The following is a 13,009-nucleotide window of genomic DNA, read 5'->3' as shown; positions in this document are numbered from 1 at the left end:
TATATATATATATATATATAGTATGTATGAATTCAGAATTCAATTATACGAAAAGTTACATATATAGTAAAAATAACATATACCATAAAGTTGTAGGTAGGTAAGTTTTGTTTGATCATCTTTCGCTCTCTCATAATTTATCCCGTTTCATTCGAGGAGACATCGTCTGACCTCATCTTCGAGAACTTGTCCCACTTTACTGATTTCCTTTCCTCCTCTCCTCTGAAAACCGGACATCTCAGATGTTGTCGTCTTGCTTAGCTGTCGTAATGGTCAGCCACAAATACGATCGTAAAATTATTCCATAGATACATATATCTACTTACGTAACGAAGAAAATTAGAAATTCTTCGTTTTTAATTTCTTTTTTAATTTTTTTAAAAAGTAAACAAAAAAATCTATCAACGAAATACATTACGAGATGCTCAAAGAAGAATTACGTTACAACGAGATTCAAAAGTGTTTTTTAATCGAAAAATAGCAAAAGTGTGAAGTGCTACAATATATGATATTTATTTTTTTTTGTTTTGTTCGAACTCTCTGTAATTTATTCGCACAACAAAGTAACCATTTGAGAAGTCTATGAATTCCGCGATATAGTAAGTTTGAGATGAATCTATTCGTTTAGTTAATGTGTTAGTGACTATCCATGATACGGTTCGCGAAACGGCACGCGACTGTCTCTGGTTGCTTTAAACGACCAACATCTATTTACGTTTCTTCTTCGTGCGACCGGTTGAACCATCACGACAAGCAATGGTTAGCGTGGCGAACGTTGAAAGCGATCTGACCTCCGTGAGTTGATCGTTCTGGTTCAAAGTTTCCCCATCGATCTGTACTTTGTCGTTAATCTTTCTTCTATCGGCTGCGTAAAAATAAATCGATCGTAGTCGAAAATCGGCTGTATATAGCACAAACTTGCAAACAAATTGAAGAAGTGAAAGTCAATTTTGGCAATGTCTATAATATATTACTTAAATAAGATGATAGTTTATGACATAAATCATGTAAGTTTTATAATTATTTATTTAATTATGTAAAATTATATACTCACAAAATTATTAAATCATATAGAATATTATTTTAATATTAATTTTATTTTTCGTAATAAATTTTGTAATGAGTTTAAAATGTTTCTAAAATTAAAACTATGAATCCGGATTTGTTAATGCATCAATTTCTAAATCAATTAACATAATTAATTTATTGAATTACTTGATTATTCAAATTTGTGAATGTATTATTTTAGATTCAATTTATCATATAAATAATAAAAATACAAAAAAAATAACAGTAAATCATAATATTAAATATTAAAATAAAGTTTCCTTAAAATTAATTTAAAAAGTGCGATTTGCAATCTAATTCATTTTTCGATTTATAAATAAAAAAAGCTTCAAAGTTTATTCAAGTTTGCTAGGAAATTTATCGTAAAATTGAGACACATTTTTAAGACAGTCCGCGCTCGTTCTGGTTCTTAACCCCGAAAACTTTCGTCTGTGGCAAATACACAATGGGTGAGATTTCCTGTTGCTACGTGATTTTTATGGCCGCACAGTTACCTTCCGTGACACCGTATAATGAAAGCCATTGGTCGCTTTAGCTTTTACCTATTTCTTTTTTCGAAACAGTTCCTCACAGACAAACACATGAACGAACGCACGAGTGCTCTACCATCCGGAATCGTCACGAAAATAGAAGAAATCACGACATTTGATATATGGTCGGTTGAAATTAAACTTATATAATCGATATCTTGTATTTCTCTGCTTACAATAAAGATGCACTTTTTCTCCACATACTATATGTGATATATAAAATAATATTCCAAGAATTGATAGAGAAAATAATACAAACTAAGCATCTTTAAAGAGATAAATGACATACAATAACATCTGTATTTTTATTTTTGTTATTTTTTAAAATGATTAAAATGATTAAACAAATACCATTATAAAACTGATTGTGAGCCAACTGTATGATTAAAATTATGTTGGCAAAGTTTTATAATGATATTTATGTATATGATTATTATATTCTCAAAAGTCAAACGCGGTTTTTCTCAAATAAATTTTATGACTCATATACAGCAGCCGAGTTTATAAAAAAAATGCACAAAAAATGTTTATATACGAAATAACATTGAACAAGAATAAAAAATACGTAGGCAGAAAAAGCGAATAAAGATAGAAGCAAGGAAAAATTATGATATCGATTTCTGATGAATGTCATCTGGTATCAATATCCCGTGATCAATATCTTTCGATTTCAGTAACTGAATCTGTTATTACTCGAACAATTTTTAATATCGATATAAGTAAAGGTACATCGTATCGGTTGGTTGAGACGATTACGCAGGTAGCGGATTCTCATTCTCATAACACTGGTGACATAATCGCGGATCATCTTGTCCCAGAATCCTAAACATTACTCTAGGAGATGAGAGTGGCATGCGCTTTACAGAATAATATTTCCGCTCGTTTAAAACGGTATTTATTTTGGATGTTGTTGGCGGACATAAACGTCCGACAAACACATCATACAAAATTCACTTTACGCGATGCAATTTCAGATATTTTCGAAAGCGAGAATACGTTTAGTGGACTTTTTCATGCGCATCACGCCTCGAACGGCTGAATTTAAAATTAGAAATGATACAAACGCGAGCTTCTTACAAACGGTTGAAATTACACACTATATTAAATGATGTCGTATTGTAAAACAACTCGAATGAATCATACGAATAAAGATCAATTCTTAACTTATTCTAATCATCCTCTTGTAATTATATTTGCGAACCAGTATTATGATTATAATATAAAGTTATACATACTTTAGTTATATCATTTTCCATCTTTATTTCAAAAGTCTCAAATATTATATTAGAATTATTGAACAAATAATTGTTATATTTGAAGTAGTAATTTTTGAACCATTTTTGAAATATCGGCTATTACATATAAAATTATTTAAAACAGAAAAAAATAACAGTAACATTTATTTATTTCTCTAAATCTCTTGGGACATAATTCTTATATAAAATATATATAAAATATTAACATCTTAATTTTGCTCGTTTATTGGTTTATTGCTATTTAATTTGTTTTGCTGTGTCAAACAATCGAGCGATTCTATACTATAATTTGTTATAAAATATTTGAGTTTTTATAGAAAATGTTAATTTGCTATAAAAAATTAGATATTAAAAACTGCTTGAAGGAAGGTCATTTATCATTACAATTATCTTATTTGTAATGAAAGTTTTTATAGTATATTATTATCTTTTAAAAAATTAATTGGTCGCTAATAAAATCTGTGCTTTACATGATCTCACTTTTGACATTCAGTGTAGCGCAGGCATGAAAGTGAACCCTCGAAAATTGTAATCAAATGCATCGCAGGCACTACATCTCACGTGTGTTTTGCCGAACGATTTACCGTAACCATGACACTCACGATGAATGGTAATGAGAACGCGTGGGAATATCCTGCCTTTCCAATGTTACTGGACTGCACCATAACGCAATGTGGTCTGCAACTTTCGCCTACGTGATTACGATTAAACATCTACCGCGGATAAAGTAACGATAAAAACCGATGATAATAGTTTCTTACAGTTCCTCATATATCGCGACAGTTCAATAGGTCAGTATTCCTCATCTAAGCTGCTAAAGTATGTTAATAAATTCTATAAATTTTCCTTATTCCGCAAGAACGTTCTAATAATTCTTGTATATTTGAGATTATATCGCCTTTAACGTATTCTTATCTTTAATACGTGCTATATTTTCATTAATCTTATCGAAAAGAGAATTCGCAACGTAATATTAGGTTAAGTAAAAAGTCATCGCGTTTTTTTAAAAGACATCTATCAGTAAAAACCGCAATTACTTTCTTACCAACAATATAAATATATCTTGATAGAGTAAAGTTTCAGCTTTAAAAATCTCTTTTTTAAATTATACGATACGACAATTTTTAATGGAGTTATGAGCAATTAAAGTCAAAATAATTCTTTTATTTAATCCGCGATAACTCAGTAATCAAAAGTCGTAGGAATATTTAAAAAAAACGATTTTGTAGGGAAAGTATCAAGCTTTCACGATAGGTAATCGAAAATTTTCTCAAATTCGTTTTGGACACGTTACAAATCCACAAAGTGAGAAGAAAATTTTTCGTCTTTTTCAGCTCGTAGTTTTTGGTATGTAAAAATTATCAAACTCATATAAACTTAAAAAATGTGATAAGCTTTTAAAAGTAGAGATTTCAAGCTTTAAAACCCTTTTTTTAAATTTGAATTTCATTCATTATTGACGAAGATATTGTATATACAACTTTGAGCTAAAAAATACGCGATGACTTTTTACTACACCTAATATAAAGAAAACTCGTGTAATATCTTCTCGAGCAGAATTCAACTGCAAATTTATTAAACTTGCACGCCCATATTTTCCAATTTTTATATCTACAGAAAAATTAACGCGCGAACTTATGTCAAGAAGTCCGATTTATGCAGCCTTTTTGCAAATGTGAGATCAAACGGAAGAACAAACTTCTGACGATTCCTTGATTCGTAAATCAGAGGCACAACGTAGAATAAAGCAACGTGTTTTCGTTAATTACCCAGTAATTTTTTTGTAGCTTACAGACTGGACGTAATGTGTATGCATTACGACACGAAGATATAATACGCCGCGATGAGGCCACGTGAAAGATTCGATGAAAAGAAACATTGTTTCAAGGCAACGATGTTAGTATCTGCTGGTGACATCAAAGCCGTTTTATTTCGGGAACCGCAAATTTTTGCTTCCAGGAACCAATGTCATTTCGTAAGCGGATGTGTGTGTCGGCGAATAAAAAAAATCTCAATAATATGCACATATTAAATGTTATGGTCCGGGATATCTTTATTGAAAGATAAACATCGTCCTGGCCGGCATTTTTTCATACGCGGAAATAGATAAATTATTAAAATAGAGAGAGATGCCAGGGAGATATGAGATATTTTTACCAAATTTTTTCAATTGCTCCAAAGAAAATAATAAAGAATATAATAAAGCAGAAAAATACGTGAAATGAATTCTTGAGCATTTTCTAAAGAGTTTATAAAGTTTCTACGCAATGGAGCACATTCGTCAATCATATTCGACTTGTTTGTCGACTTGTATGATTAGTTTTCCTTCCTGTCGAATCGCGTTAAGGACGTGCATATCGCACAAATAATTTACGTGACAGTTTAATGTTCGCTTCGCGATCATGCGCTTGTGAATTTATACTAGTTGCACATTCATTATCGCGCGTGTGCCTTGTAGTGCGACGTATACAGCACCATAACTGGTAAGATATAGTAAAGTGACGGCAGCTTTAAAAATAAAACGGCGCTAATGTGTTTCGCATAATCCTTATAATTGAACTCGACGATTCGCAAATGCCCACAAGCAATCGTAAACACTGTTCGATATGCTCTTCTTCAGCTCAACATTCATCAAATATATATAGATATCTGAATGAATAATTTATATCCGTTCTTTCAGAAACATATGTCGCAATATTGCAGCTCTTTAATTTCACGAAAATGTATTTTCTTCGAATTAATTTACAGCGCAAAATTAATATTTGATTCTCGTTTTTTTTTTTTCTTTCAGACGAACAAGAACGCGTGCAAAAGAAAACCTTCATAAATTGGATCAATTCTCATCTGTCGAAGGTAAGTGTGTCAAGAAAAAATACTTTTGTCACCTTCAGAAAACGCAATGAAACAGATATTCATATATGGCAAATAGTATTTTGATATCGTGCTCCAAGTCGTGCTCCGTTTCACCGCCAGGTACTTGATAATAATGAACGAAAAATACAACGGCAGTTTGCGATGGGTTGACTCTCGTTTTTTTGTCTCATTCGAAGTTACGTAACGCTCTCGATCCTTACGTGACGCATAATAAAACATGACGCGGACTGCCTCTCGTATCGTGCTATCGAAACTTGAACGGCTGATCTAGCCCGTACCTGGCTCTTGAGTTTCGATGCTCCCCTACTTCCGCATCCTTCAGAACTTGCCTTACTGCGGAAACCCAACTCGTAACATGTATGCATCAAAGGCAACGAAGTTATTGAAGGCGAATACCTTGTTCGTCCTCGTACCAAATAGCTATTTCAGTAAAAAAAATTATATATCATCAAATAAAGAACAAGTAACATTGATCTGTGACGTGGCGCGTAGATCAATTCAAAAATTAAAGTGAAAACAGTAAAAGTTTAGTTTATAGTACAAACTGCCAGTATTCAGTCAGTATACTGAATTTATTTGAAAATTATATCATCTGCAGGCATTAAATATTAAAAATTAAATAATTAAAGTATTAAATAAACTACGTATATAACATTAAATTTCGCATATGCGGCAAATTTTATCATCGCTAAATATATGTAATTAATGTTTTTAAAAAAAATTTACCCAATAATTTTCTTACTCATATATTTGATGAATATATAATCGTGATTACGCAGTTGGTAAATATTTCTTTTCCATAGAGAGTTCCTCCGCTTCGTATCGATGATTTAATCGAGGATCTCAAAGACGGCACGCGTCTTCTCGCCTTACTCGAAGTTCTTTCAGGAGAGAAACTGGTAATGAAATATTTGCGTTGACATTTGTAAAAAAAAAAAAAAACATTAAAAACCAGTTGTCTAAAACATGCGTGATCTTTCAGCCTGTAGAGAGAGGCCGTAATCTAAAGAGACCGCATTTCTTGAGTAATGCCAATACTGCGTTGCAATTTTTACAAGGCAAGAAAGTGAGTACTTCTATTAATTTAATCGACAAGTTGAAAAAATCGCGACAGCCAATTTCTATATTTAATATTTTTACAGATCAAATTAGTGAATATAAATTCGTCTGATTTGGTTGACGGACGACCGCCGGTAGTATTGGGCCTAATATGGACTATCATTTTGTATTTCCAGGTATTATATCATTCGAATATTTTAGTTATACTTAATGATCATTTTTATGCAAAAAAGCACCAGTATACTTAGTATGCGGTAGCTGCTTAAATATAGCGCTCGTATCACGTATCAAAGTACTTCAAACAAATAGCAGCAGCACCACATTCTTATACGCCGCAACAAAGATTAATTTATGTTTTTTTAATTTTCTTGTTTAAGCTATAACAATCGTAGTAACTCATCTTACCAATTATAGTTGTAAAATTTAATTCTAAGATATATTGAAAATTACATAATTTTGTTTTAACAAAGTAAGTTTTAAATTATGTGAATTATGGTAAGAAGTGACTAATGCTTTTTCTACAAATTGAACAGTCATGACTAAATGTCATCGAATAAATTAATCTTCGTTGCGAGTAAAGTAAATTATGTCACTTTGCTAACCGTATGTATTTCAATAAACAAGCTACGATCGAAGGATCGCAAGCGGGTGAGTAGTAAAAAAAGCAAAATTGTGAATGCGATGAATGATCTTGATCATTCTAAAAGAGTAAGACGAATCGCACCGGCATGATGTTGCGCATTCTATTAGTACGCACGCTAGATTATCTTTAGGCTCGACAAGGAGAGGAAACATCATACCAGTCCTCGGAATTTTTTTTTAGATCGAGGAGAATACTAGAGCCCTCGAGTATCTTGGACAAACATGGGGCAGTCAGAGCAGCCTCGAAAGCCTTGGCACTCAGGGCTCGGCGGCAAGCGAAAGAAAACGCATCAGCAGCGAAAAGTGGAAGCAAAGTGCACGGAAAACCTTGCTTCAATGGGTCACCAATGCCTTGCCGAAGTCAGTACTCTGTTAAATTATTATTTGTGTAATAGATACAACTACATGAATTTTTTTAATAATATTATGTCGGGGTGGATTTCTTAGGGACGTTGGTATTCAAGTTCGAGACTTTGGAGAAAGTTGGAGAGACGGAAATGCTTTCTTAGCCATTATCGATGCCATAAAGGCTAATTTAGTAAACATAGCAGCTATGAGAGAAGCGTCGAACAAAGCTCGGCTAGAAACAGCCTTTCAGGTTGCTGAGATCGAACTAGGTATTGCCCGATTGTTGGATCCTGAGGACGTGGACGTACCGCAACCCGACGAAAAATCAATTATGACATACGTTGCCCAATTTTTGCACAAATATCCAGAACCAGGAAACACAGCTCCTGATTCTTTCGCGGCTATACAAGAAGAATACGACAGTCTTCTTAAATGGCTAAATGAGAGAGTCAGGCATCTCGAACAACTTGATAGAACAAATGCCTATCCACAAAGTTACCCGGTACTTTCATAATCAGATCTCAACAGATATCTTTACTTCATATCATAAATCTCTAATTTTAATATTTTAGTGAAATCATTTATGTGATTCCACTTTAATCATTAATGTTTGGAAAACCGTAATATTTTGAGATTTAAAAAAAGATAAGAAAATAAAAATAAAAATATATTATTCTTTATATTCTTTTTAGGAATATACGCTGTTTAGAGCAGAGACTGATGAGAAATCAATTATATATAAAAAGATGCAAAGTTTGGTCGATACACCTAGTATGATAAGTATCACACGAGATTCTTGGAGACATATACAAATGTTGTGGCAACAAATGGAACTCTTTGTAGGTTTCGAAATCTATTTCAACTTTTTGTAATTTTTCTAACTGAACGAATAGAACCTAACGTTGCAGAAATTTCTTTTTAAAAAATATAATTTTTCTCCAGATGCTGCATTGGCTTTGGCTACTTGATTCAGCGTTACCGGGAGAATTAGGAGAAGTCGGTAAATGGTTAGCAAGAGCTGAAGCTCTCTTATACTCAGACAATAATATACCACAAGAAATGTCAGAAAGCACGGCGAATATAATCTCGAATAAGTTGGAAGATCATAAAAAATTTTTCCTCGATTTACCGACAATGATGGAGAAATTCCAACACGCCAAGAACTCGCCGTTGGCGCGACAAGTCCGACCAGAACAATTAGATAACATGTCTACACGCTTCGATAGCTTGCCTGATCGTGCCGCTAAAAGAAGGGTGAAATTAAAGTTCTTAGAACACAAATGTTGTTTGATTGCTTTCCTATATCTCGTCGAGACCAAATTGAAAGGCTGGAATATTAAATATGGCACAGAGCAGAAAGTGCATCAGATGTTGGAGCAATATCGTAACTTTGTTTCCCGAAATAGAATATTCCAGGAATTTCAAAAGGCTTACTTGGATATGCAGCAAGTGGCAGAAGAATACAAGCGTGACGTCGATATTGGTAAATAAAAATATAATTTAAATAATTAAATAATTAAAGTAATTTTAAATAATTAAAATAATTTTCAATTATTGGTTGATATTCACATTTAAATGTGATAGTCAATAATAAATTTACTAATAACACAAAGGATTACAATTAAATATGATTATATCAAATAAAATAATTAAATAGTAACTAGTTAATTCAAATATAATTAAATTAATTTTATTATATATTAAAATTCCTTAAGTGTATAAACAATAGCTTTAGACTCATCGAAACAGTATCATAAATTCGTGCTTTTTAGATCGAGAAGAGAGCCTCAACGTTGATCGTTTTATGCGCGAGACGGCCGAAAAATGGAAAAACGTGTCGATGGATTTGCGCTGCGTCCAGAGCATGCTCGAAGAAGTTGTCGCATATTGGTATCGTTGGACCATTGTCTCAGATGAATTCGAAGCATGGCTACTTCGTGCTGAACCTGTCCTGAATCTCCCAGAGGAGGAAAGAATGGAGTTCTTTCAAGATATCAGCGTATGGAAAGATAAGCATCAACAATTGTCGGACACTGTAAGCTTTCTAATTGCCACATCCGATGAATCGGTAGCATTTCGATTGAAGGAGCGTTACGCGAATCTGACGGCGAGATGGGAACAGCTCTTCCAAGAGGCCAAACAGTACATGCATGCGGGTGATCTCATTCGAACGAGAAAGGATTACAAGGCGGGAGTAGAGACTTTGCAGAATTGGTTAAGAGATGCCGAGGCTGCTTTATCGACTACCGGATTAAGCTCCACCGAACGGATCAAAGCTTACGGAGAGAAACTGCAGACTCTTCACAATGAAGTCGAGGACATTGAAAATCTCTTTAAAAATATCAGTAAAAAATTCCAAACTCTTATCCAGGATTTGTCCCGCGACGAAGTCGATAAGATGATGAACACACTAAAGAAAGAGAAAGAAACTCTTGTTAAGGTACGCGCTTTGATACCGATGCAATTGCACTTGTATCATCAATTATTGGTACAACAAGAATCTCTAGAAGCAGGGCAGAAAGAGATATCTGCGTGGCTAGATGAAGCCGAAAGTTTTTTGGCAAATATCAATCTCGCAGGTGGTAGAGACGCTGCTTTGGCTCAACTAGATCGTCATAAAGCCTTCTTCTCGAGAACACTTTACTATAAATCTATGCTGGAATCTAAGAATAAAGTATTCGCTAACATCGTCAAGGCTGTGGATAGTCATGCCGACATAGAGACTGCCGAAGGTGGAGCTACCTTAAGAGAACTCAATGATCGATTTATTAAAGTCTCTCAAGCGGCGCAAGTCTGGGAACAACGTTTGCAAGAATCTGTGCGCCGTTGGACGAAATTTAAAGAGTGCGAGCGACAAATCTCTGAATGGCTTTCGATTGCGGAAACAATGATCAACGAAAAGCACATCGATAATCGTCAATCCGTCGAATATCACAAAAACTTCTTCGGTAAAGTCAATGAAAAGTGGATACAAGATCTCGTAAAGGCCGGCCAAGATCTTCGGAATGTATTACCAGTTGATCAACAACTTCCCGTTGCAAAAACGGTAGAGAATCTTCAGGATCGCTGGAAAGAAATACTCACCTTTGCGCCGCTTCATCTAATGAAGCTCGAGTTCCGCCTAGATGAGACTAGCTTTCTTCAATATCTCAAAGAAATCGAGATGGAAATTAGTTCTGAGCAACAAGCACTTATTAACAATGATGATGTGGATGGTATTCAACAGCGCAATAAAGAATTTTTCGTAAACCGCGGCACCGTTCTCGAAGTCGAGCGTTGTCTACAGACCTTAAAAAAGATTAGTGATGCTTATAACAAATTCAAGCCGAAAGATACTAGCTTGGTTGACGCCGCGCAAAACGCCGAACGTTTGTGGGAAGAAACCGCTCAAAAAGTGGAGAACTTAAGGGAACAATTGCGAGAAATTCCACAACAATGGGCAACTTATAGACAAAAGTGAGCATTTATTTAACTTCAGTATAGTAGATAAGTATATTCAGTATAATAGATTAGCGCCAATTTCTTCCTTTAAATAATGTGCAATTAATTCTAGGTTCGATGAGATGGTGCATTGGATGGACCATGTTGACAGTACGTTGAGAACCATTTTACATGAAGTCAATACTTTAGAAGAATTTGAGAAAGAGAAGACTATATTTCAGGTTAGTATTGGCCAGTTTCACATATAATCCTCTATCATGGCATGTCGTGTTGAAATATTTAAATACTTTGCTTCGCCTTTTCTGCGTTGCCTCCGGATAGCTCCAGACCTTGACGGTAAATATACGCGCACTTCTATGTTTAATTATTCTTTTTAGAGTTTGCTCTTCGTTTAAGAGTCCAATGATAATACTCTTAAAATAAAATTTTTAATAAATACGGATTTAATTTGCATCTAATTTATCCATAAATATTAATCTATAATTATTAAAAAATTTTCTGGAAAAAACAGTACTTTTGTTTATCATGTCTTTTTCATCTCTTTCATCAAATGTTGACAAATCGCTTTAGATAAATATAATTAATATAAAAAAATATTATTGATTGTTCACAGAAAATCTGTCGCGAAGCTGATAGCAAGCGTGAAGAAATGAAATGGCTGGTTCAAACTCTCGACAACTTGACATTGAATCGTTCGGATCGCGAAGCACTCACGGCGCAGCAAAATTTGGAGCAATTGATAACTCGATATAAGAACTTGATTCCAACGATCGAAATTACAATGACGAAGACAGACATCTATTCAAAAAGTTATACTTATCGCAAAGAGGTACGCGAAGTATGCACTTTGTTGCGCAAAGTTCGCGAACAATCAAAAGTTGAAGTCACGCCTGAGGTTCCTGAAAAATTACAAAACGCGGTGGCTCATCAGGAATCCCGCCTTAATCAATTAGAGCAACAACGAGCAACCATTGTCAGTATGTTACAACGCGGTAAAGATCTTCTGAAAGATCAACACGCTCCGCCTTTCGTCTCTTCCGAAGTTCAACAATTAGAGGCTAACTGGAATGATACGTATGGCCAAAGCATGGAGATATTAAAATCTTTAAAGGAATCGCAAAAACTCTGGAACACTTATCAAGAACAAAAGAACGAGATTTTGAGATTGATTGAACAAGCTGAGAAAGAATTGCGTCAAATTGAATTAGCATCTTATTACGATGCCGCTCAAGTATCCTCCGACCTGCAGAAGAAACAGGAATTCAATACAAATTTGAGAAAATCAGCCGAAGAAATGATAACGAAATTGCGTGAAACATATACTAATCTTTCTCAAACATCCGCACCACCAAGCAAACAAGAGATTCTAGAAAAGGAAGTGACGGAAACTGAACAGAAGATGGAACACACGTTAAAGATTGTGCGCGAAAAAATTGTTTATCTTCAGGAACATAGCACTCGGTGGAATAAATTTCAATCAAAGCTCGTAGAGCTCCGGTCTTGGGTTCAGCAAGCTGCGCCTCAATCAGTTGCAAACATAGAAGATTCTACAGCATCACCTGAGGAAAAAGTTCGTAAAACGGAAAATCTACAGAAAGAAATCAAGGAAAAAGTATTGATTTTAAATGCATTAGAAGACGAATCCCGGAAACTTGTAAAAGGTGAATATACGATTTTTTTGTTTGTTTCATGTTTGAATTAAAAAACGTACAAATTTAGTTTTTCTGTTACTTAATGTTTATTTTTTATATGTTATAGCTATAATTTCTAGATATGAAATTTCTATCATAT

General features: G+C 34.1%; 1 protein-coding gene across 6 annotated transcripts in view; it reads left to right on the top strand.

Annotated features, from left to right (window-relative positions):
- Positions 1-13,009, top strand: part of LOC108746602 (nesprin-1) — a 100,672-nt gene that overhangs the window by 12,870 nt on the left and 74,793 nt on the right. For all 6 annotated transcript variants that reach the window (XM_018483465.1, XM_018483468.1, XM_018483466.1 and 3 more), the window contains 11 exons: positions 5,646-5,707; positions 6,532-6,627; positions 6,711-6,794; positions 6,871-6,963; positions 7,611-7,789; positions 7,877-8,279; positions 8,470-8,616; positions 8,720-9,260; positions 9,550-11,233; positions 11,331-11,439; positions 11,832-12,879. In XM_018483465.1, the coding sequence (XP_018338967.1) occupies positions 5,646-5,707; positions 6,532-6,627; positions 6,711-6,794; positions 6,871-6,963; positions 7,611-7,789; positions 7,877-8,279; positions 8,470-8,616; positions 8,720-9,260; positions 9,550-11,233; positions 11,331-11,439; positions 11,832-12,879 (4,446 nt within the window). The remainder of the gene's footprint in view (positions 1-5,645; positions 5,708-6,531; positions 6,628-6,710; positions 6,795-6,870; positions 6,964-7,610; positions 7,790-7,876; positions 8,280-8,469; positions 8,617-8,719; positions 9,261-9,549; positions 11,234-11,330; positions 11,440-11,831; positions 12,880-13,009) is intronic.

Source organism: Trachymyrmex septentrionalis, unplaced genomic scaffold (genome assembly GCF_001594115.1).
Source record: "Trachymyrmex septentrionalis isolate Tsep2-gDNA-1 unplaced genomic scaffold, Tsep1.0 scaffold182, whole genome shotgun sequence".
NCBI classification, from domain to species: Eukaryota; Metazoa; Arthropoda; class Insecta; order Hymenoptera; family Formicidae; genus Trachymyrmex; species Trachymyrmex septentrionalis.
This window is presented reverse-complemented; position numbering and strand designations above follow the sequence as displayed.